The 24,058-nt window shown below is 43.2% G+C and overlaps 1 protein-coding gene across 11 annotated transcripts in view; it reads left to right on the top strand.

The window, feature by feature from the left end:
• The window catches only part of LOC128339530 (protein unc-80 homolog), a 254,357-nt gene that overhangs the window by 180,881 nt on the left and 49,418 nt on the right, over positions 1-24,058 (top strand). For all 11 annotated transcript variants that reach the window (XM_053283625.1, XM_053283624.1, XM_053283622.1 and 8 more), the window contains 8 exons: positions 2,226-2,364; positions 5,539-5,635; positions 6,401-6,571; positions 7,340-7,432; positions 8,666-8,701; positions 8,994-9,212; positions 14,834-15,034; positions 21,005-21,128. In XM_053283625.1, coding sequence (XP_053139600.1) covers positions 2,226-2,364; positions 5,539-5,635; positions 6,401-6,571; positions 7,340-7,432; positions 8,666-8,701; positions 8,994-9,212; positions 14,834-15,034; positions 21,005-21,128 — 1,080 coding nt within the window. The remainder of the gene's footprint in view (positions 1-2,225; positions 2,365-5,538; positions 5,636-6,400; positions 6,572-7,339; positions 7,433-8,665; positions 8,702-8,993; positions 9,213-14,833; positions 15,035-21,004; positions 21,129-24,058) is intronic.

Genomic DNA, 24,058 nt, shown 5'->3' with positions numbered 1-24,058 from the left:
TGTACTACTACTACTACTATTAGTATTGGTATTACTGTACTACTACTACTACTACTATTACTGTACTACTACTACTACTACTACTACTACTAGTAGTAGTATAACTTTAGTTCCTCAATCAAGTGTGATTTCAGTGTGATAACTCATGGTATACTGCAGTTCTACCTATATCACATGCATATACTGCAAGTATAGATATCCATTCGATTCACATTAAATGGAGATTCATGCATGGTGGGGACCAGTGCAAGGAAATCTTTACATCTTAATAGGCACAGCTGGCTAAACAGTAGGCCTTTTTTGTTAAGTAATGAGGCTATTCTCATGAGCAGCCTAACCCAGGCTAGGGCAGCCCAGCTAGGGTAAGGCTGCTCATGTGGAGCCCTGGGATCGCTCCCAATCCCAGCGCTTCCGCCCCGCCTAATCGAACATTTTACTGCGGTGTTTAGCCAGGGTTAAGGGCACAAGTGTGGGGTCATGTGGGTGCTTGGGCTGCACACAGCCTGAGCACACACAGAGTCGGGTGACTAGGGCGCCCAACTAACAGGGGATTCCCTGAATCCACCGCACTTGTCACGCAGTGCATTTTGAAATATCTGGGGCCTAGACTTCTTTTCCTGGCCTCTCAGCGATCCATGCTGCTGAGAGCAGCGTGGATCATGTAGGTGCATGATGGCACACTGAAGAGGAGGCTGCAGATCTTCTGGGGGAAGGTAGGTCCAACCTTGCTTCTCCGCCACACCCGCCCTCCCCGTTGCTGCCACAGTTGTGTGCATGACCTTAGTATTTAGCATTTGTTCAGCTCAGTCAAGTGTCCAAAGAGGTTTGCATGTATGGCTTTTTCTGTAATCCTTACAACAACCCCCTAAGATAAATGGGGATTATTATTCCCATATAGAAGATTGGGGTCTGAGGCTGAGAGGGAGAGGTTCGCTTAAGGCCACCTAATGAGTTCATGGCAGAGGTGAGGTTTAAATCAGAGACTTGCTTCATCATAGATCAGCTAGCTCTGGAGCAGTTAGCCTTAAATGAAGTTCAGAAGGAAGTATTGCGCATTAGGATGAAATCTCTTCAGTTCTTGCCTTCAGTTTCTTATTCTCCTGTCAAAGAAAAAATGCACAGTTCTTTCTCTTTCTTAGCCTTGAGATTTACCAGTAAATGTTAGAAATGTTGTGGCACAGAGCATGCTTTGGACATGTACAAGTGGGTCATGTCACTTCATATCTGGAAGTGACAAGTGAATGGAAATAAGAATGACAGACATACAAGAGCAAGGAGGATGCACTGGGGCAGCAAGAGAGCAGCCTAACAGAACTTCCCAAAGAACTTGACCACTGTAGTGGGGAAGCAGCCATTTTTGACGATCTCTCCTTCCCCTGGAAGCCCTATTTGCCACCTGAAAATCTCTCAGGGACATATTTTTGGGTAGCAAAGAGGGCTTCTTGTGAAAGGGGATGGTGTCAAAAATTGCTGCTCCACCAATACAGTAAGTTGGGAAGTTCTGTTAGACTGTTCTTTTGCTACACTGGTCATCCTTGCTCTGTATGTTAGCCTGTGAGATTTGGTTATAGTGAGATTTGGCAACTAAAGGCAGTTGGTTGATTGTGGGGTGAATGTTAAAATTGTCTAACATGTACTGCTGGCCTCCTAAAGTCCTAACAGTTACTGGTAAACATTAATATTAACTGAGATTCTAAAATTTATTGTAACTTGCATATTTTATGTGTTGTTGAATCTTTATCTCATGTTCAAATAATTAGGTGGGGTTACCAAAAGGAAACTGAGTAACTAACTGTAGCAAATAGTGCCATATTTTATTGATACATGTGAAAAGGACAAGACATTACAGCTATCTTGGCAAAGGTCATCCACAAATTTCCCAGATTTACTGTTGGCCAGAGTCACTCTGGCTTCATGATCTTAATGACTCAGTTCAGACAAGTCTCTGTCCATCAGGTTTGTTCCAAGGTTTAAACCACCTTAGGGCACTGCCATCTTGGGATTTTGTTGCCCCAAAGTCACTATATATAACATACTAGATTCAAGATGGTAGCACTCAGGGAAAGCAGTCACATCTCCAAAAATATCACTGCAGACATCTCAAAAAGCTTTAAAAAGTGTAAATAGAACCTGAACAATCAGATTACATACGTTTTGGGCTGTATACAAATATGTTAAATAAAATAAATAAATAAATAACTTTGCTTTTTAAAATAAATATGCAGGATGCTACAAACAATGGACCAAGCAAGGGAGTATCGGCTCAATACCTATTTGACTTGCTGCAATCCTTAGAAGGAGATACTGCAGACAATCTGGACATTTTAGAATTGGTGAAAGCAGAAAAGCCTCTAAAATCTTTAGGTATTTTCAAAGCTTCTTTTAATTATCGTATTCTGTTGGGAGTGGGCACATCTTTGCAGCCTTTTTGGGGGGAATATTTCACTTTCAACTCTGTATTCAGATTGAAAATTTATAAAGTGGTCCTGATGTTCATGGCATTTTGTCTACAGACATGGAATAAATCAAAAGTACTTGTTTTGCCCTTATTCAGTAGAAGGGGTCATTGTCTTATTCATGGAAATAATAAGCTCCTAAAGAAGCTAGTTTAGGATTTTAGCCCTTTATGTAATATGTATGGTTCTCGCTAAAAATTACTCTAGCTTACTACATGGTTCTTGGCATAGGGGTTGCCAACATTTCATTGCTAGAATGAGGGACACAAGTTTGAGGGGGCTGGCGGGGGGTGGGGCAGGAGGTGTATGCAGTGGTAATCAAGAGCCTGAGTATCATTGACATATATGTAATTGAATTATATGCTATTGAATAATGCCAGCATTGTTATTATTTAGAACATATTCAAGTTATACCACTTTTCAACCAAAAACATCTCAAAATAAGAAGCTGCTCACCCCGCCACCAAAATGAGGGGACAAATCCTGTCCCTATAGGGACCAACATTTCACCCCTGAAATGAGGGACGTCCTGCATAATGAGGGACAGTTGACAACCCTATAAACTGGAATGTGTTCTTGTACTTTAGTACTTTAGATAAAGTTTAAGACCCCGATGTGAGTATCACTAATTCCCAATTGTGCCATTGTCATACTTCATAAAAGTTGGAGCTACAGTCAATCTAGCATATAATTAGATATACTTAAGCCAATTATTTTCACTGGCTGACATTCTGACTAGTGAAGCACAGGTGCAACAGGAGAAACACCAGTGCTTCTAAAAAATCCAACTAACTCAGCTACACTGCTGTCTCAGCGGTAGGAACATATTTCGACAACCTCCCCTTTTCCAGAAAGTTTTCTGTGCCACCCAAAAATATATCCCTGAGGGTCGTGCAGCCGTCAAGGACACATTGGGTGACACAGAGAGCTTCTGAGGGAAGATATGGTTGTTGAAATTTCCCCATTCACCGGCACTGGAGTAACACTAGCAATAGCAATAGCAATAGCAATAGCACTTACATTTATATACCGCTCTATAGCCGGAGCTCTCTAAGCGGTTTACAATGATTTAGCATATTGCCCCCAACATTCTGGGTACTCATATTACCGACCTCGGAAGGATGGAAGGCTGAGTCAACCTTGAGCCCCTGGTCAGGATCGACCTTGTAACCTTCTGGTTACAGGGCAGCAGTTTTACCACTGCGCCACCAGGGGCTCTAGAATTCCACTAGTCTGGAATTCATCAGAAGCACTGATCCTTCACCAGTGCTCCTCCCACCAGAGAAGAGATTGCACCAGTGCTTCATTAGCCAGTAATGCCTTGTCAGCCAGTGATGCCTTAGATTTCAATCCTATGCACACTTACTTGGGAGAAAGCCCAAGTGAGGTTGAACTCAGTGGCTCACATCCCAACTACTAAAGCATCCATGCTTCAAGCAGCTGCAGGGGTGCAATGAGAGCCTGTGCACTGCTCTGTTGTGTTCTGAAATATCCGCACAATTACACAAGAGTGCTAATGTTTGGGGGCACTCTCCTGTGCTCTGGAGGCGCTCTAGAAGCTGAAACATGCCCCTGCTTTAAGAGACATGTTTCCACTTCCATATAGCACTTCTGGAGCGTGGGAGAGTAATATTAGCGTGCCAGTGCTCTTGGACAATTGCACTCATTCAGAATGCAACAGAGCACTGCATGGGTTCTCACTGCATTTCCTCAATGGCTTGAAGCATGGACGCTTTGGTAGTCTGGATGTTAGCCAATGGAACCTATTCCCAAGGGAGCAAAGATAGGACAACACTGTACTCTGTGCTGGATTATGGTTTGTTTGGGCCTTTTATTAAAATACAGAAATGGGAGTTCAGGTCCTTTATATATTCTCTCCAACGTTTATATTTCCAGTCCACGACTTCAGATGCTACAGTATTTGTGAAGCCCAATTTGGCATGCAGTCCTCAGGGACAGATTTTCAAGAAGCACAGTGGGCTTCAAAAGGAAGGGGAGCGTGTTGGAAATTGCCCTGCCTCTACCCTTGTGCAATGACACACAGTTTTAGTCTGAGTGTTAGCCACTGTGTTGCACCAGTGCTAGTGTGGAAGTCAGCTGAAGAAAGAAGGAGGAGGACTTTAGCACATGGGGTCTTGGAACAGGAGTGGCTGTGCATTATTAGCAGGAAGGAAATCGGCACGTGACGTGAGGGAGGATTGCAGGGCTAAGAATTGTGATGCAGGAGGCTTGCTACATCAACAATCTAGATCCTGACTGGGCTGCTTACTTTTAAGAGTTTCAAAGAAAGGACTTTTTTCCTGTTGGGTGTTCTAATGTCACTGCAGTGTTATGACATGGCAGTACTAAGGAGATGCAGAGGACCAAAGAGACTGGGAAGGAGGGGGTGAGGATGGGAGCAGAATTTGATTAACTGATTTGCACTAGGCTTCTAGTGGCTTATGTATTTAGATTAGATGTCCAATCGATCTCTGAAGCTCAGGATAAGTCTGGTTTTCTCTAGTGCCACCATCCTTATAACCATTCTATTACTGTATATAGATTGGGAACTGAGACTAAAAGATAGTTGCTTGCCCAAGACAATATGGAGGATGGGTGCCTAAGCCCAACAGGATTAAAGGGTATTTAAGAGAGCGCCGCCTTCTTCGTGAACCCTGCTGCCTGTTAAGATCATTGGGAGAAGTCCGGTTGCTGTTAGCACTGGCTCATTTGCTGGTGAGCCCAAACCAGGCCTTCTCTAGGGTTGTCCCAGGGCTCTGAACACACTCCCAAATGGAATCAGAACCTCCCCACCTCTGATTGATTTTAAGCAACTCTTGAAAATGTGTCTATTTTATCAGGCTTTTAGTTTATAATGTTTTAAAGATATATTGATGGTTATTTTTATTTGTTTTACATGATTTAAGGTTTTAATTGTGGTGCTTTTTTGGTAAACTGCCCAGATATTGTATATGGGGCGGTATATAAATGTGATAAATAAATAATCTATTAAATGGACTGCACCTAATCGGTTGAACAGCTCTTGTGTTTTCCACCCCCATTTCCACATAGTCTGTATCCTGGTTTTTTCCCCCCATTTCAGATTTCTGCTATGGTAATGAAGACCTGACATTTTCAATCAGTGAGGCTATCAAGTTGTGTGTAACAGTGGTGGCATATGCCCCTGAATCATTCAGAAGGTAACATTTATTTGTCTGGTCTTGTTCGGTCTCTCTATACATTTGCTGCATGGCCCTCAGGGCCAAATTTTTGGTGACATGGAGGCTTCCTGGGAAGAGGAGGTTGTAAAAAAAAAAAAGTCAACATTTTTTCCTTCTTGGAGGAACCAGTGCAGTTAGTCTGGAAGTGCTGTTAGCCTGCTCCTCTCACTCCTTGCTCTGGATGTCAGCCACTGTATAGAACCCAGTGCTCATTTGGCTTTCACAGTAGCTGGAGATGCATTACTGAACCAAAGGGAAGTCTTCTGCTTCATCATAAGAAAAAAAAAAGTTCTTATATTCATTCCCACCTGTAAATCTGGGAAACTGAAAGACAAGATTATGGGCAGAGTTCTTTTCTAGTCCATAAAATATATTTCAGAGCAGACATTCCCTTTCTGCCTCTTCCCCTGATGCTTTGGACAGGCTGTCCACCTTCTAAAAAAGTAAACATATCTAAGCAGAGTGCAGGCTTATTTTATTCAACATTTGTTTGGTGGTGTATTGTTGCTTTTTTTTAAACATTGTTTTTAAAACTTGAAACGAGGAGGAAGTGGCCTCATGATTGTCACAAGATTCACCCAAGCACACCTAAGGACAATCTCTTTAGCTGCAAACAGAGGAATGAGCTTCCCCTGCATTCAGTTTGGGTGAGAAAGTTGCACATATGTCCCAAACGCTAAAATCGTATGTGCTTAGATGCACCCTCACTTTGATTTCATGCTCACTTGGTGCATATTGCTTCAGTCTACAGATGCTGATGGTCCTTGAAGCCCTGGTTCCCTGTTATCTGCAGAAGCTTAAGAGGCAAACCTCCCAAGTGGAGACAGTGACAGCTGCTCGAGAAGAGATTGCTGCTACTGCTGCTCTTGCTACCTCCTTGCAAGCTCTCTTGTACAGTGTAGAGGTTCTTACTAGGTATGCTCCTACTATGAGAATATGACTTCAGAACAGGGATAGCATCAGAAGTTCGCATCCTTGGGTAGATGCGAAAAGGCCCCAGGCCCTCAGGAGGGCCTGTTGCTGATCTCTGGTCCCCCTTACCCATAGCCTTTATTGCAATCAAAAACTCTAGGCTGTGAGAGTTGTTCTGTCATCACCACTTCTCTCCTATCCCATCCCCTGTAATTACAAGGACCTCTGGGGGACAGCTCCCATTTGTAGATGGGGGCAGTGCCTTGGGGAAACAGCAATATAACATCATCATTACCTGCTCAAATCACACCAATGCCCCCCCACCAGTAAGCACATCACAATCTTGAGGGGGGCAGACTGATAGGAGGGTCCCCACAGAGGGCACTTTGTGAGGGTCCCCTCAAATGTGGAGCTGACTTTGCCTCAGAAAAAAGCAAGAGAAAACAAGAATGTGACATAGTTCTTGTTCCTGCCCGTGATAAAAACTACCATTTGTGCATTAAGTTAAAATGAGGACTAATTTGAACTATCATCTGAGAATTCAATTCAACAAACCTTACATTTGAATTGAATTGAAACATATTTGAAGTTTGTTTCCCCATTTCAAAATGTGACTCCCAGCATCTGAATATGAAACTTGGAGGTGGGGGGCTCAAAAACAAATTCTGGGCTTGCCTGCAGGTGATAAATATTTACATTTCAGTGGCAAATCCAGCTTTTGCCAGAAGAATTTGAGTGTCGTGAAATTGAGTTTTCTTTTTCATGGAATAGGCCAATGACTGCCCCACAGATGAGTCGGTGTGATCAAGGCCATAAAGGAGCCACCACTGCTAACCATACCATGTCATCTGGGACAAATACCAGGTAATCCAGGGGCACTTATTTTTACTTAATGGTTCTCTTTAATTTTGTGGACTTCTTTGAACAAGAAGATGCCTACATTTTTGAAATGGCTGCTTTTAAATTGGCTGTTCCGCCTTTAGTAGAGGTAATAGGCCACTGGTAAAACAGAAGAGCTCTGCTGAATGAGATTAAAGGTCTATCTAGTCCAGCATCCTGTTTTCAACTGTGGCCCAACAGATGCTTCCAAGGAAGTCCATAAGCAGGATGTGAAGCAACAGTTCCCCTCCAAGGCCCTCCACTGAATGTGGACCTGCCTCTCCCCAATGTTCAGAGGTACCCTGACTCTAAACATGGAGGTTCCATTTAACTCTTATGGCTAATACAGATTTTTCCATCATGAATTTCTCTCACCCTCTTTGAAAACCATCTTTGCCAGTGACCATCCCCACATCTTGTAAAGCTAGGTCTCTTCTGTGTTTTCTAAAGTAGTACTTCCTTTTATCATCCTGAATCTACTGCCTCTCCATTTCATGGGGCAATCCAAGGGTGTTGCAAGGTTGGAGTGGGCCCAGAGACAAGATTTTAAAATGGGCCCCTCGCTGATATACACAAACACGCTTCACAATATGTAGTGCACTCACACTCACATCCCCATTATGAATACGGTGACTATCTAGTTCACATTGAATCTAGTTTTTTTATTCCCTGCTACTGCCGATCTCCAAGAGACTCAACATAAGTCATAGGGGGTGCAACACAGGTGGGTGGGGAGTCATGTGGTGTGCCTCTGGGGGCCCCTCGAGGCATGTCCCCACCCTCACTCACTTGCTATTTATAGTGACAGAAAGAAACAAGACAAGCAAGCAACAAGCAGGGCCATCAGCATCTATGATCTTGGGTCTAGTTTTTGAAATTTTATTTATTTATTTATTTATTTTTACGTTTCTATCCCGCTCTTCCTCCAAGGAGCCCAGAGCAGTGTACATTGTTATGTTTATCCTCACAACAACCCTGTGAGGTAGATAAGACTGAGAGATGAGTGACTGGCCCAGAGTCACCCAGTGACTTTCATGGCTGTGTGGGGATTTGAACTCAGGTCTCCCTGGTCCTAATCCAACACTCTAACCACCACACCACACTGGCTCTCACTCCTGCACCACCAGTAGAACAATTTGGGGAGAGTATCAGCTGAAGTGGCCCAAAGTGTATTTCAAGTCCTAGATAATTGTCCCTATTTTCTCTCTGTCTTTCTAGGTACCCAGAGCAAGGAGCCAAGCTGCACTTTATCAGGTATTGTGAGATTTGCGCCCAGTCTTCCTAGCATTTTTGATGAATTCCTCCAAGGTGCAACCCCTCTTTTCAGGTTCCACTTTCAATAATTGATACAAGGGATGCTGTAACAAGGGAAACCAGCAAACTGTATTTTTAGCAGGGTGTTCCACGTAACAGTTATTCTGACTCATAACACTAGGCTGCTTGTTTTTCTTCCAGAAGAGAGGGGTTCGTTACCATCTCTTCACTTACCAAAACATTTTCTCTACCTCCACTTTTACGTTCTGTATCTTTCCTCTTTTATTTTCAGGGAAAACCTTCATTTGCTGGAGGAAGGCCAAGGTCTCCAGCGAGAGGAGCTAGATGAACGCATTGCTAGAGAGGAATTCAGGCGACCTCGTGAGTCCCTGTTGAATATCTGCACTGAGTTCTATAAGCACTGTGGCCCCAGGCTGAAGATTTTGCAGAACCTGGCTGGAGAGCCCAGAGTGACTTCCTTAGAGCTGCTGGATGTTAAGTCTCATATGAGGTATTCCGCTTATTTTAAGAATATGTCTGGGCATCTATAAATGTGTAGTCTGCACCAAACTGTAGACATAAAACAGGTATACAAACAGGTATAGAACAGGTGGTAAAACTGCCGCCCTGTAACCAGAAGGTTACAAGTTCGATCCTGACCAAGGGGCTCAAGGTTGACTCAGCCTTCCATCCTTCCGAGGTCGGTAAAATGAGTACCCAGAATGTTGGGGGCAATATGCTAAATCATTGTAAACCGCTTAGAGAGCTCTGGCTATAGAGCGGTATATAAATGTAAGTGCTATTGCTATACGTCCCAGAAGTTTTAAGGATGACTTTGACTGATGCCTGGAACAGGATTCTTTCTCTTCTGAATTCTCTCTGGATGCTCTTAGTATCCACCAGAATGAAAAAGCAACATTATCTAAGGTGTCCAAAGTTTGTGTTGGACCCCGCTGCCCACGCACCCACACAATTGACACGGTGGCAAGACAAGTGGCAATGGGGGCGGGTGGGGGGAGAAAGCTGGGCTGCCAGGTATCCCACAGTGCACCATGTGAGGAGTGCAGTGCGTTGGGGAAGCTCCACACTGCCTGGCCATTTCTTCCCCCAGGCTCTATGATGAAGACGACTGCTGGCAGCCCAGCAATGCACACAAACAGTCAGTGAGGTCGGAGGTGTGCACTTGAACTCCTGCTACCTCCTTTTCCAGCCTGGGTTTAAGATCAGCACTACCCGGGGGAGGAGCGACGCGATTGGGAGCAATCCCGGGGCTTCTCGCGACTAGCCCTACCTGGGTTTGCCCTGCCCTGCCCTACCCAGGTGGGGCTGATCCTAAGAACAACCTCATTGTGTGGCAAAGGTCCTTAATATTTCCTCTATACTGCTTCTCTATATTTAGGACTCGTGCAAGTCTCAGGAAATCCATATACACTTGTAACTCTTTTGTTATGAGGGTTGAGAGTGTTAACTCTTCAGGAGGCACCTGTATTTTGGGGGAAATCACATTTTCTCAGCACTCAGGCTGCAAATGGTGATTGTTGGGCATTTGCACTGGATAATGGTTGGATTACATCCATTAGACCACTGGTGCCAAGAAACACAGTCTTCCTTCCATGCAATGTTTGTGGTTTTTAAAATTTATTTTTAATGCTATTATTTTTCATTTATTTAGTTCTATATAGGGCTGCACAAGCCCTTTATTGGGTATGTTTTCACATATTCCATAACACAGTCATGCAAGAAATATTCTGACGTGACCAACTCAGTTAGGGCTGCCAAGTGTCAAAACAAAAAACCATGCCTATGTAGCATTAATAGAATGTATTTATTAGACACAACAAAGTGAAAATGTAATACCAGTGGAAGCATTCACAACAGCTTTAATCCTTCAGACTGTGGCCACTCTCTGATCTGGAGTCTGGAAGCCTGTAAGTCGGGGAGGAACTGGCTGCACACAGGCTTCCTCCTTCTCATGAAGGTCAGCCATGGCAGCCAATCGGAGAAAGAAGAGAGGGAGGAGTTTCCTACTCTCAACTCTGGTTTCAAACAGCAACAGCCTTTGGATGACATGCCACTGCTTTCTAACCAGAGGTTTCAGCAGTAAAACTGAAGAGCAACCGAAACCTTGGGCCGCCTTTCTCACGGAACCGCGGGTTCCACATTCAGACAACCACAAACCCAAACCTCTGGCAGGGGTATCTCTGGTTTGGCGTGATGTTCGAAGGCAACCTCTGTATCTATCTGCATTAAAACTATCATCCATGTTTTGGATATTGGATATGGGGAGGGTATCAGTAATTTTAGAGGGAGAGAGTCCTTGGTTTTATTACTTTAGAGCGGGGTTCTTAAACTTTCTGATACTGTGACCCCCCTAAAATAATATAAATATCTACATAACCCCCCACATCCACCTGATGACTAAAGCTACTGGCTGACTTCCTGATTAATGAAGTATAGACCAGAAGCATGTTGCTGAGGGTCAAGCCACGGGTTTCCAGTCTAGCAGAGCACTCTCAGAGTGTAGGCAAGCACTGAAAAGTATTTGCACTCCTGCCTGGGAGCGGCACAGTACCCATGCTTTGAAAGCACAGCAGACCACCCCAGAGGTTAGTGCAACTGTTGTGCCTGCCCTTGGCGTTGTGAGCAGTGGAGGAGCCAAGTAGTTATTGCCTTCTGTCTCCTTCTGACTCCCATTGTCCCTGACCCCCTCCATATCTTGGGCATTGCAAGTAAGGCCCCTGCCTTCCCAACAGGCAAGGACCTTGATTCTCCTGATTCCTGACCCCCTTTTAAGTTGTTTGGGACCCTCTGGGGAGTCCCAACCCCTAGTTTGAGAACCCCCACCCTAGAGCACTATTCTGAACATTGAATGTTCCAAACATTGTTGGATCCTGCAAGAGTTGTGGATATATAATAGTTGTTTTTACATCTAGGAGTAAGATGCATATAATATAGCAGGATATAATGACCTGGGTGTCAATGTGTTGCTCTTCCCTTTGGGGGAAGCTCCCTGCAGGAGCTTTTAAGTTTCATTGGTTTTTTGGCGATAGATTATAGATGAGGTTCAAAGTAGATAAACTCTCTTGATTTGCAATGTGTGGATTTGTTTCATAGTGACATTTTTACTGGTCTTGTGGTAGCAAGCATGACTTGTCTCCTTAGCTAAGCAGGGTCCACCCTGGTTGCATATGAATGGGAAACTACATGTGAGCACTGTAAGATATTCCCCTTAGGGAATGGAGCTGCTCTGGGAAGAGTATCTAGCTTCCAAGTTCCCTCCCTGGCATCTCCAAGATAGGGCTGACAGAGATTCCTGCCTGCATCCTTGGAGAAGCTGCTTCCAGTCTGTGTAGGCAATACATGGTCTGACTCAGTATGTGGCAGCTTCCTATGTTCATAATTTGGTGATATGGTACTCTTTTCTATTCCATATATACTTTTCTTCACTTATGGATATGATTTGTGGTCAGCTAAGATTTCTCTAGTTGATCTAGTATTACACATGGCATGGCAGTAGAAACACGGCTCTCTTTCTATTCTAGGGTACTTCCAAATGGAGGAGGTCTTTTTGTGGGCACTTGTAAACAAAGGCAAGAGCTGCTAGCTGGAGTAATTCTTAGGCATCCACACCTAAGCAGTTCTTGTGGTAGTTCTTTCCACCTTTTGTTTTTGTTGTCCACATGGGAGTGGGCATTGCAGGTTGTGTTCTGCCCCCTAAGATGATTTCTGTGTACATGTGTAGAGAGCCAAGGTGTGCGCATGTGCACACGTGCGTGTCTGTTTACACTGTAGCTCTCTTCCAGTACACTACTTCCAGAGATCCAGACCCCCATGCATTTCTGTTCACTCTTCTGCTGTACTGGAGTTCCTGAGAACGAACACACACACACACACACACACACACACACACACACCCCTCTGTTTCTTTAATATCCAGGTTTTTGATGAATTGCTGCTCATAAGTAATTGATTTTGTCCACATATCCAATGTGTCACAGAAAAGGCTGAAATTACTACTGCATTTTTTCCTGCTGCCAAAGCAAAACAGCTATGGGGAAGAACATTGCCTTGACAAATAATGTGAACACATTTATAAACTGCTTTCTTGCTACTTGGTTCTGCCTCTATCTGCCACAAACCAAAGCTGGTGAAGCAGTCACAGATTAGGTCTTTTATATTCCTCTGTTCCGTTAGGTCTGACATCATGAATGGTGTATAAACCAGATCAGTCTGAAAATATATTTATATATTTAGCATCTTCTGATTTGTGCACAGAGACTGAAGCAGCCTTTCTAGCACCTACCAAATCTTATGAAGTCTCATCTATGTGTACAATATAAAGAGTATTCTAGAGCATTTCCTATCAGGTCACTGCCTGGTGGGAAATGTGTACACGAGCCTCCTTTTGAATGCACTATATTGCTGCAATGGTCATAGCAAGACCAAGAATATGGTCCAAGGATTTCTCTGGCAGCTTTTAGGGACCTCTTGATAAAAGTGTATAAAAGGGGGAAATTGGGACTGTATTTTATTAATACAGAATTTATTTATTTAGCTCTTACACCTCCATAAATATAGAATGAAATAACATTTGCCTTGTCAGTTTCCAGCATTTAGTAGCCTCTAACTCAGCAGTTCCTATTCTTGTGCATAAAAGGAAAATATAGATAGTGAAAAGTTGTGAACTTTGTTGGCCATCTGCAGAGTTTTACTGTGATGTTATCAATATTATTCCTTAGGAATATGAAATTGGAAAGCAGGATTAGTGCTGACACAGCTGAAATTACCCGGACTGAGTCTCTTCACACAAATAACTTCTCATGTGGAGCAGCATTCACGCTCGCATGGTTCCGTTTTTAAGCAGCTACTACACTAGCATTGTAATGTGTAAATCAAGCCAAAAAATTTGCTTTAAGATTAGAGAAGATATTTTAATGGATGAGTGCTTCCCTTTGAGTTTTGCTCAAAATTAGAAACTGAAATTGGGGGAAAGGGCGTTTAAATGTTAAATCTGGGATTTTAAGAACACGACATTCTAGAACAATATTTTGACACGTAGAAACAAGAGGTCCACAGTAGGTTCTCTATTGTAAAAGCAAAGAACAGTGTGAAGGCAGATGTCTAAATTGTTCTCACTTGATATATCCAAAATCCTTATTCATGGTTTATTGTTAATGCTACAGTAATCTTTTCTAGAATCAAAATTAGATGCCTTGAGAAGTTAAAAAAAACTAAACATGCTTTCATGCTTTAAAGAAAGCAAAGAAATGGTTGAGAAACAAATTTAAATGTAAGAATGGACATTCCACCATATTTTTTTTTACTGTAGGGCTCTTTCTGTTCTTCTTTCTGTCTCTCTGTTCCGCAAAGCTGGGCACTGCTAGACAGGCAATAGGTAAAAGTGTTCACAATTAGTAGCATTACAGAATAATCTGTATCTGTATCTGTGATCACTACCACAGAAAAACTATACGCTTCCTTCAATTTTAATGGCAGAAGAACAGTAAAAGTAATTTGTAGTTTCTACAAAATAAAGATCTAGCTCTTGCCTTGTAATACTCAGAACATTTCTGGAAATCGGAGATAAAGTCTCGATGATATTTGAAGTTGTAGCTGCTACATGTTGGTGAACAGAAGAAGCAGTTGGAGAAGGATGGCAGGAAAGCACCAGAACTACATAAAGTTTGATTTATAGCACCCTGCTTTTAAACTTTAGATGCAATCCTATGGTATATAATAAAGAAAATGAGAAATCAGTCTGGCTTGGTAGTGTGCCACCAGCTCAAATTTACCATATCATTAGTATTAATGCAGCGTGGTCAAATATATATAAGCACCGTAGACCATATATCAGATTCTTCTGTCGGTCTCTGCATAAACATAGCCATCTGTATATATTAATTTTTTTTGGTATGTCAGTCTTTTTATAGAAAAATATTTAAATAGGCGTCCCGGAAGAAATTAACAATGCCTTCATGTTGTAACTCAAGAGTGTTGAAGGTTGTGTTTTTTAATCACAAAGCATTCTGTTAAATGGGGCGCTCTCTTTTGCTTAGCAGTAGACATAACTTTCTGCAGAGGAGCTCGCTTTGCAGAATCTCAGACTTCCCTCTTAACAAGCAATAATTTTAGGTTGGCAGAAATTGCACATTCCCTTCTGAAGCTGGCACCTTACGACACCCAGACGATGGAGAGCCGTGGGCTCCGGCGATACATCATGGAGATGCTGCCTATCACTGACTGGACAGCCGAAGCAGTGAGGCCTGCCCTTATCCTCATCCTAAAGAGATTGGATCGTATGTTCAATAAAATTCACAAGATGCCTACTTTGAGGTGAGCAGGTATGACGGAAACCTTTGGGGGTCCGCTTCTGATGTTGCAAGCCTTGAAGGAAGGGTATGTCATTTTATTGACAGTGTTTTGCTGCACTGAACTCTTACAGCAAAAAAGAAAAAAAATGTATTTCTCCTATTGGTGTTTGTGCACATAGCCACATTTCTTGACACCGATAGAGGAAATGCATCTTTTATGAAGAACCACAAGGAAAATAGAATAAGAAGTATTCTCCTCAAAACAAGTATCCAGAATTAAATGTGTCACGCTAAAAAAAATAGTATCCAGGAGCGATAGTTTTTGTTGTTCTTCTTATTCCTATAATCATATGAAAGTATCCCAAGTTAATTTAGGTATTACTGTATGCATATGTAAATATGCTTAAATATAATAGGGTTTCCATTTTGTTGTCAGCCTGTCTGCAGCAATAGAGGAATTAAAATACACCTCTCCATATCGAAGATTAAAAAGGTGCAAGGAGTGTAATCCTGTTGGAGATCTTATTCTACATGGTCAGAGAAAACTGAAGTTGTTTCGGAGATTCCTGAGTCAGTGTTTTCCTGCACCATTAATCTTTGTTTACACAGGCATGGGATTCTAGAGCACATCAGCTTTGTTCTGCTTCAGATTAATCACTCAACTGTGTAAAATCATTGAAGTTTGAAACTAGTTGTCCAAATAGTTGCTTAGATAAACAAGCTGAAATGGTGTGAAGAGAACATAGGAAGGAGACATTGGTCTAATTCAGATGTCACAAGGAACCATGATTTGGTTGTGGTTCCTGTCATGACATTGAGTCTTGAGTTTGTGCTCCCTGTTCCTCTTGGTGTGTGAGATGAGGAAGTTTTATTGAACTTCTGATCATGGTTTAGAACAAACTGGGATTTGCTGTGATGTCTGAACCCAGCAAATTCAGAAGTCTGTAAAAAGCCAGTTTATGAAACTAGGAATGAATCTCAGTTTCATATGCAAACGCTGGTTACAGTTGGATTTACTTTCCTGCACTTGCATGAGAAGGAGAAGAAGGAACATGCAAACCAGAGGCCCATGAATATTATACAGAACCAAGATGTTCCATGTAACATCTGAATGGTTCACTAATATACTTCCCAAAAGATGAATCTGATGAAGTGGGATCTGGTTCATGAGAGCTTATGCCACCAATATAATTGTTCGTCTTAAAGGAACAAAGATGTTTTCCAGAAAGTGTAATTCTTTTGAATCTAGGTTAATGCTGTATACATTTTGATCTAATAGTTTCCCAGTGAATATTTATGTGTGTGCAAGACTGTCCTCCATTTTCCCCATGAAAAAGTATCCTTCCCCCTCATGTCTTTGCCTGTGATGAGAATGTGTTCTTCTGTTTCTTTATGTTCTTTCCCCCCTTCAAATCTTGCCTGCCCCCCCACCATTTTCTTATTCTCCTAAGAGAATCCTAAGGTCTTTGATGACTAAAATCCTCCCCTCACTTCGAGAAATCCTTGCTGTCTGATGAGTGTTTTCAATTGCACCTTTAGAAAGTTCACTAATCAGAATCACTCCTTCTGGACCCAGAAACATTGGCTAAGATGAGGATAACAACGTGTGTGTGCAGTGACGCTGCACACACACTCCAGAGGAGAAACAATTTTCATTGATCTCCCCTTCCCTCTGTAGCTGGTTGTGGCTCCCAGAAATATGTCTCTGAGTGTTACACAGACATCAGGGACATATTTCCGGAAGTCACAGCTGGTTACAGAGGAGAAGGGAGATCAACAAAAGTGGTCTCTCCTCTGAAGTGCACACAGCATTGCTACATGTGGTCTTCATTGGCCTGGATGTTGGCCATTAAGTAGCTACACTTAAAGTCTGTTCTCACAACACGAGCTGCTTAGATTACCCCAGCTGCTCCGGCTTGGGTAGCCCACCATTTCTATGCAGCTTTTTACCAAGGTAGAATGAACCAACAGTTCATTCTCCCTCAGCAGGCGATTGTCTGTGTGATAGCCACTGGGTATCTAGGCATCCATTTTGGGAAGTGTGCCGGGTCGAAGGAGTGGCCACAGTGAGTGGAGTGGCTGCTCTGCTGAGAGCAACTCCTCCGTCGCTGGCACAAGGCATATTGGGATGCGGGAGGACTTCCTCCTCCCAATCCCAGCTCAGGACTCTGCTATGACGCTGCTCATGAGGGTGTGCACTGTGGTGGAGCCTGAGATGGCTGCCACTCGTTTGTGGGGGAAGGCAGGCAAGCTTCTGCCTTCTCACCAGCCCTCCTGGCTAGGCCATCTGAATGACCACTTAGTTTCCCTAACTCATCCTATTTCTGTAAATGTCTTGTTTCAAGTTGGCAAAAAACCTGACTGTCAAGCAGAAGTGCAGGAAAAGATCCAGCTCATGACTCCATCTAAAGGAGTGTGATCACACTATTTGTATTTACTTTTTAAAAATGTGTTTTACATTCTCAAACAATGACAGCCGTTTTCAACACATTAAAAAGGCATTCTCATTCACAAAAAATACAGTAAATATACAGTAAAAGCCATCAATAAACTGTAAATATTGAAGTCACAGGCATTCAGACATAATAGTAAACTATGGTTTGTCATTATGAGTATGAGCAGCAGTGAGCCTCAGGCTCTCAGGGCAGGCTCCCTACTCCCTTTCCCCATTTCTTCGCACACAGGGGGAGATTAGAAGGTTTTGTTTTTACTTTATGGCAAACCATAGTTTGCTGTTGCATCTGGATGCTGTCAGCACTATTGCAAACAATAGCTTGCCGTGCTCAGATGCAAAGACAAAATGTGGTTCTCCCTACCTGGCAGCAGCCAGTGGTCCAGACTCTGGGGTGATCTCCACTCCATCAGGAAGCAGGATTTCTTAATGAAGAAAATGGTATGTTGAAGAAGAAGAAGTAGTAGAAGTTAGAAGAAGAAGAAGAAGAAGAAGAAGAAGAAGAAGAAGAAGACGACGACAGGAGCTGTGTGGGTCCGTCCCTAGCTCCTGAATACGCAGGAATACTCAAGCTAACTTGGCTGCCAGTCTTGCCTCCTCCCCATCCTCTCATTTTTGTGAAGAGAAGGCAGAAGCAGGAGGAGTAGATTGTTGCTATGTGCTCGACCTCCCAGCCCTTGCCTAAGCATTTGGGATTCTTTCAGCTGCTGGTCTGGTCTCCCCACTCTTTAATGGTGGGGTTTGCTTCTCCCTCCTGAAATATTTAGGGCCCCTGGCCTAGTGACCTTTTTTTGTCTTTCCCTATCAGCCCCAGGTGCTCCTGTAGATGTGAGGCTTCAGTGGTCTTTGTTCTTCTTGGCTTAACAGGTGCTTTCCAAGCCCTCTTTGCACTCCTCTTTGCTGTAGTGAGCACCTCATGCTGTCTCTCTTTGTCACTCACAGCAGCTTCTCCCCTCAGGGGTGTGAGGTGTAAATTGCTGCCAATTGCATGGAGAAGCCATAACAGCAGTCATCTCTGTGAGTGTTAATTTCCCTTAGGTTCAGTTCTTGAGCACTGAAACTCTCTATAGCCTTGTTCAAAAATCACAGTGAAGCCAAATGCTCATCTCTGGAGATCTACCTTCCCAGATCTTTGGGTTCTTCATCTTGCAAGCATCTGGATGTGGTGATGGCGTCTTACATGACTGAATTCCTGCAGAGCTGTGGGGACTTCTAGAGGCTTTAAATCTGCCAACATCATTTTCAAGTCATGAACTTGGGAGGGAACTAATCTCCTGGTGATGAGAACCAGTATTGCAATATATAACTATCTGGTAACCATGCATTGCATCCCCAGACCCCAATGAAGACAGGACATGCTTGGTTGGAGTAAATTAGGGCCACTTTATTAATGTACAGTGAATAGGACTTGCAACGAGGTACCTAACTAACCAGAGTGCTGATTCTCCTTCCGTGTGGGGGTGCCTCCTAGTGAGGGCTGTCCCACACCAGGGCAAAGGGCCAGGTACTGATTTGGTCAGGTGCCATATCCTGACCTCCTCTCACCACAAGGCTTTACCCTGCTGAGGCGGGGGACAGCCTGACCCACCCCCAACTCAAGCAAGACTGCCCAGAATGGAGGCGGCTGGGCCCAATCGGCCCGCCTCCTTCCCCTGATTGGCCGGTCCTGACCAAGTGGAGGGGGACCCAAGATGGTGGTTGCTGTGCCTGCTTCGGTGACAGGGGCACAATCCTGCCCCCTGCCTCATTGTGCGAGCGCAGCGGTGGGAAATGGCATTCTGTTCTTGTCACCAGAGATGAAAGAGCAGTTTGTTACATGGCAACTGACTCACATTCTCCTGCCATTCAATGTTGCCTCTAAAATTCAGTCGTTTACCAAAATCTGCTGCGCTAGAAAGTTTTTTGTTTTCATGCATTACAGCAATGAACATACCATATTGTCACAGTAATCGAATTCTTTTGCATTCAGCCATCCACATTGTGACCACGGTAGATGCTACAATGCAGTGTGAACTTGCTCGAAGACACATATGCAGCAAGTCAGTGCTTTTACAGTCTTAAGCACTGCAGATCCCATGCTGCTATCTGACTGTATATGTGCCATGTGAAACAAAATGCACATGTCCCTTAATGAATCTGCTGAATCAATGTGGACCCCAACGTTCTAGAAAAAAATCTGTTCCCTGGTTCTGGATGGGCAAAACATGTAGTGGATTTTCCTAAAGAGATTTAAAGCAGTAGTAGGCTGATAGTTCTGAATAAATGTTTTTGAGAAAATACTGTTTTAAATGTCTGGAGGAGAATAACCAAAGTATATTCATCACTAAGTCAGTTTGCCTATCAGTCCTTGATGAGGTGACTAGAAACACTGGAAAATTACATTAGGCATTGCTGAATAGCAAAAGTGATTAGGAATCCACTTTACTGCTGTACAAATATGGCCATGTGGATCAACTCTTAGTCGCGTTCAGTAGTGTAGTTGCAAATTCAGAAGTGCAGGCACTCTCCATGATAGCCCCCATGGTGTGCCCACCCCAACAGCCAGAGAAGCTGAGAAGTGCCAGCACTCTGTCTCTGCATATTCCCCCTCCACTAGACCCCTGGTAGTGTTATCATGGGCCTTTGGTTCCAAGGCTCTCAGTTCAATGGCAAATCCTATCAAAATGCAGTTAGCTCAGCAAAATACAAAGTCAGGTGCAAAAGGTTGTTATTATTTGCACACACTCAGATCAGTTTGATAGGCAATCTCTGAAGTTCAACGGATTAGCTTAATCAACATTGCCAAGAGGGAAAAATACAGGAAGTTTTTTACACAGGGCTTTTAAAGCCCTTTAGCTTGCATCTCCTCTGGAATGGAGGGTGCGCGTTAACATATCAGGCAGATTTACCCCAAAGTCCCTGCGAGCTATTGGGGAGCACTTCACACACAATTCGGGTTTTTCACTGTGCGTTAGAGCACAGCTTGATTTATATCCGGGGTAAAAAAAAATCCACTTTTTGCATCAGGTTTGGGGGATAACTTTGAGTTCGCATAAAGCCTCGCAGAAAACTCGCAGTAAACCCTGCTGTGTGGAGAACTCCCAAGCGAGTCATGCTACCAAAGGAGGACACATCTTAGAATATTCTGTTTAATAGCAGAGCATTCTGGTATAAAGGCTATTTGTAGGTGTCCTATGTTTGCCTTGCCAGGTCTTTTCATTTCAAAAATGAAACTAGAAACTGAAACATGTCCTCCTTATACACACCCTTTCTTGCCTTTCTCACTCCTCTTTTTGCTGTTGGTCTGAGTATTTTTGTATCATCAGTTGAACATGGTGGTTGAGCCTCTTCGCTGCGGCCCGGTTTCTTCTGCAATGTCTTCTGTGCCTCTCTGCTTTCTCAGTAGCATGGGTAAGATGCTTACACTGTAACGTAGATTGTGCCATCTGCGATGTCCTCCTTTGTCTTAAGCTTTCCTTGGCATTCCTTTGTCTCAGTCACCTTGTTGCAGGGTTTCCGGTGGGGCAAAAAACCCTAATGCCACCTACTGTTGTGTTCCAGGCGACAGGTTGAATGGGAGCCTGCCAGCAGTTTGATTGAAGGGGTTTGTTTGACACTTCAGAGGCAGCCAGTCATATCCTTCCTGCCTCATCTTAGGTCACTGATCAATGTCTGTGTCAATCTGGTGAGTAACCAACATTGTAATCTCCTGCACAACTGCTAGACTTCCTCTCTGCTGTAGAAACTCCCTTGTTTTGAATATTTAGTCCATGCCTGTATGCTACCTGACACATACAAATAGGTTCCTCAAGAGATACTAGAAACAGTAGAGTACATTTTCAAAGTGGTGCATGGGGAGAGAACAGGAGAGAAGCCTGTAGTCTAGTGACTGGTTTTTGCTACTTTCCACGCACCACTTTGAAGATCCACTCCTGTGTGTTGCGCCGAGAGTTGAGGGCTGCAAGTTGGAGAGTGGGGTGGTGGATACTGCACACACCTGGCAGAACTAGAAGGAGCGGGGGAAGCTGGAGACGTATTCAGTCTCAAGTTGTGGAAAGAAAACAATTTTTACTGCCCTGCAAAAAGGCATCAATTGACTAACTCGGGGAATTACCCGAGTAAATTTGTTTGCCATTTGTAATGTCCGTCGTCTAAAGTAGTTTGGGGTTTTCTTGTGCAATGTTCAGATCCTTCTGTTCCTTAACAATACAGTGTTGCTGTGTGGTTTGTATCTCTTTTCAAAGAGCTAAATGGAACAACTTCACTTGATGAAGCAACTGGCACACATAGAACTTGTAGAACCATTCCCTGCTTTGGCAATGACAGACCATTCCATTTCAGATTTAGATCATTGCAACATAGGCCTGATTATTCTTTTTGTTTGGTTTTCAAATTGAACAACCCAGGTAGTGCAATCTAACAGCATGTACCGATTCTTGTGAGTTAAGGAATTCATGCAAATCCATAGAAGACTGGACTTCTGCAAGCATACATAATGTAAAATCTGGTAAATGAAGGATAATCAGGGTTGTTGTGAGGAGAAACTTAAGTATTTAGTTGGGCTCCTTGGAGGAAGAGCAGAACATAAAATGAAATAAATAAAATAAATCTTCCAGATACTTAGAAAATATTTATATATAACTTGAAATTGAAGTGATTGGCATTGGTCAGTGACTTATAGTATAGTTAGAAACATATCACTTATATATGTCAACTAAGTATGGTAAGCTCCAGAAAGTGGTGTTAGCATTTAACTGACACCATAAAGCAAATAAGTTATCATCTTTACAATACACACTAAACTTACAGAACTCACTGCTCATCTGGAACACTGTATCCATTTCTAGGTGCCATACTTTAAGAAGAATGTAGATCAATTGGAACTGGTTTAAAGGAGGGTAATGAAAATGGTAAAGAGTCTAGAACAAATCCTGTGAGGAAAGATTTAGGGTGGATATGTTTAGCCTGGTGAAGAGAAGACTGAGGGAAGAGATGATAGCACTCTTCGAATATCAGAAGAGCTGCTACCCAAAATACTGCAAAGACTTGTGTTCTTCTGCCCCAGAGAGGACTACATCTAATGGGCTTAAGTTACAAGAGAGTTGTTGCACATTAGGACAGACTCCCTACTGGTATGAACAGTGACAGCAGAACCAATTACCAGGGCATGGTGGGTTCTCTCTCACAGGAGGTCTTCAAGCAGAGATTGGACAGCTGTCTGTTGGGGAGGTTCTAGTTCTGGATTTCCTGCACCCGCCAGGGGGTTAATGGACTACAAACCCCCCTCCAGCTATATGATTCTATGTGATTTGCTTAGATAACTTCGGAAAGAACTTGACAAATTGACAGTAGTTAGGTCTGTCAACAGCTATGAGGCATGATAGCTAAATGGAACCTCCATGTTTACAGGCAGTATACTACTCAATACCAGTTGCTGTTGGACAAACAATAAGAAAGGGCTGTTGCCTTCCTGGCTCTTTTGTGTGCTTCCAGAAGCATCTTGTTGGTCACTGACAGAGAAAGGGTGGTATACTAGATGGAGCTTTGGTCTGATCTAGGAGGGTTCTTTGTTTGGTAAGTTCAAAACGGCATGAAAGTATGGGTGTGCACGAGCCGGTTTGGTGCCACGGGGAGGGGAGGGAGTGGTGAGTGGGAACTTTAAAAAAAGAGGAGAGCAGGTCCTTACCTGCTTTCTACCACCACATGCAGCTTCTTGTCGAGATGGCGCTGCCCCAAAGACGGCACCGGCACGCACATGGCATCCGCGCATGTGCGGGCGCCATTCGCATGGTCAGCATGGTGCTGATGCCATGCATGGGTCTTTGGGGCAGTGCCATCTCAGCAGGAAGCTGCATGCGGTGGTAGAGAGCAGATAGGGACCTGATCACCTCTTTTTTTAAAGATCCTGCTCACTGCTCCCCTGTCTGTGGTACCAAACCACTTTGGACCTCACACAAACCAGTCCCTCGCCAAACCAGTGCACAGAACTTGGTTTGTGCACATTCCTACATGAAAGTAATTTGAGTCTGCTTAACTATATGGTGGGCCTCCCATTTCCCCAAGGGTAAGAAGTACTGTGTTTTACAGGGTGTTTCCTTAGGAAGAGAGAGCATTGAAGATTTGTGGTGTTTTTCTAATTGGTGTCCTACTATCTGTTTGCCTACAAATATACAGGTTGAGCAGATGAGATGCAGATGCAAACACAGGCACTACTTATCCTCCAAGTAACACTAATTCAGCATCAAGTGAACAATTTGTTATGGGACAGCTAACAAATAAAGTTGTTGTTGTTGTTGTTGTTGTTGTTATTGTTATTATTATTATTATTATATCATTTTAGATATTATTAGTATAATAATATATTATTAGTTTTATTAGGTATTAAATAATATTTAGGTATTATTATTATTATTTTATTATTATTTATTTACACAGTCAGACAGGTGTTATTGACTGGTTTGTTTTATCCAGACATCGAGTCCTTCCCAAGGACCTGGGATGGCTGAATTTTATTGTCAATGTTGTTGCTGTTGTTATAGATATCATCGCAGAATATAGGCTGTTCCCAGTAAAGCTGCTTTTTGTAACTGGCTGATGGTGATTTCTGTGGCCCCT

This window comes from Hemicordylus capensis, chromosome 1 (assembly GCF_027244095.1).
Source record: "Hemicordylus capensis ecotype Gifberg chromosome 1, rHemCap1.1.pri, whole genome shotgun sequence".
Taxonomy (NCBI): Eukaryota; Metazoa; Chordata; class Lepidosauria; order Squamata; family Cordylidae; genus Hemicordylus; species Hemicordylus capensis.
Note: the sequence above shows the minus strand (reverse complement) of the source record. Positions and strands in the feature narration are given on the sequence as shown.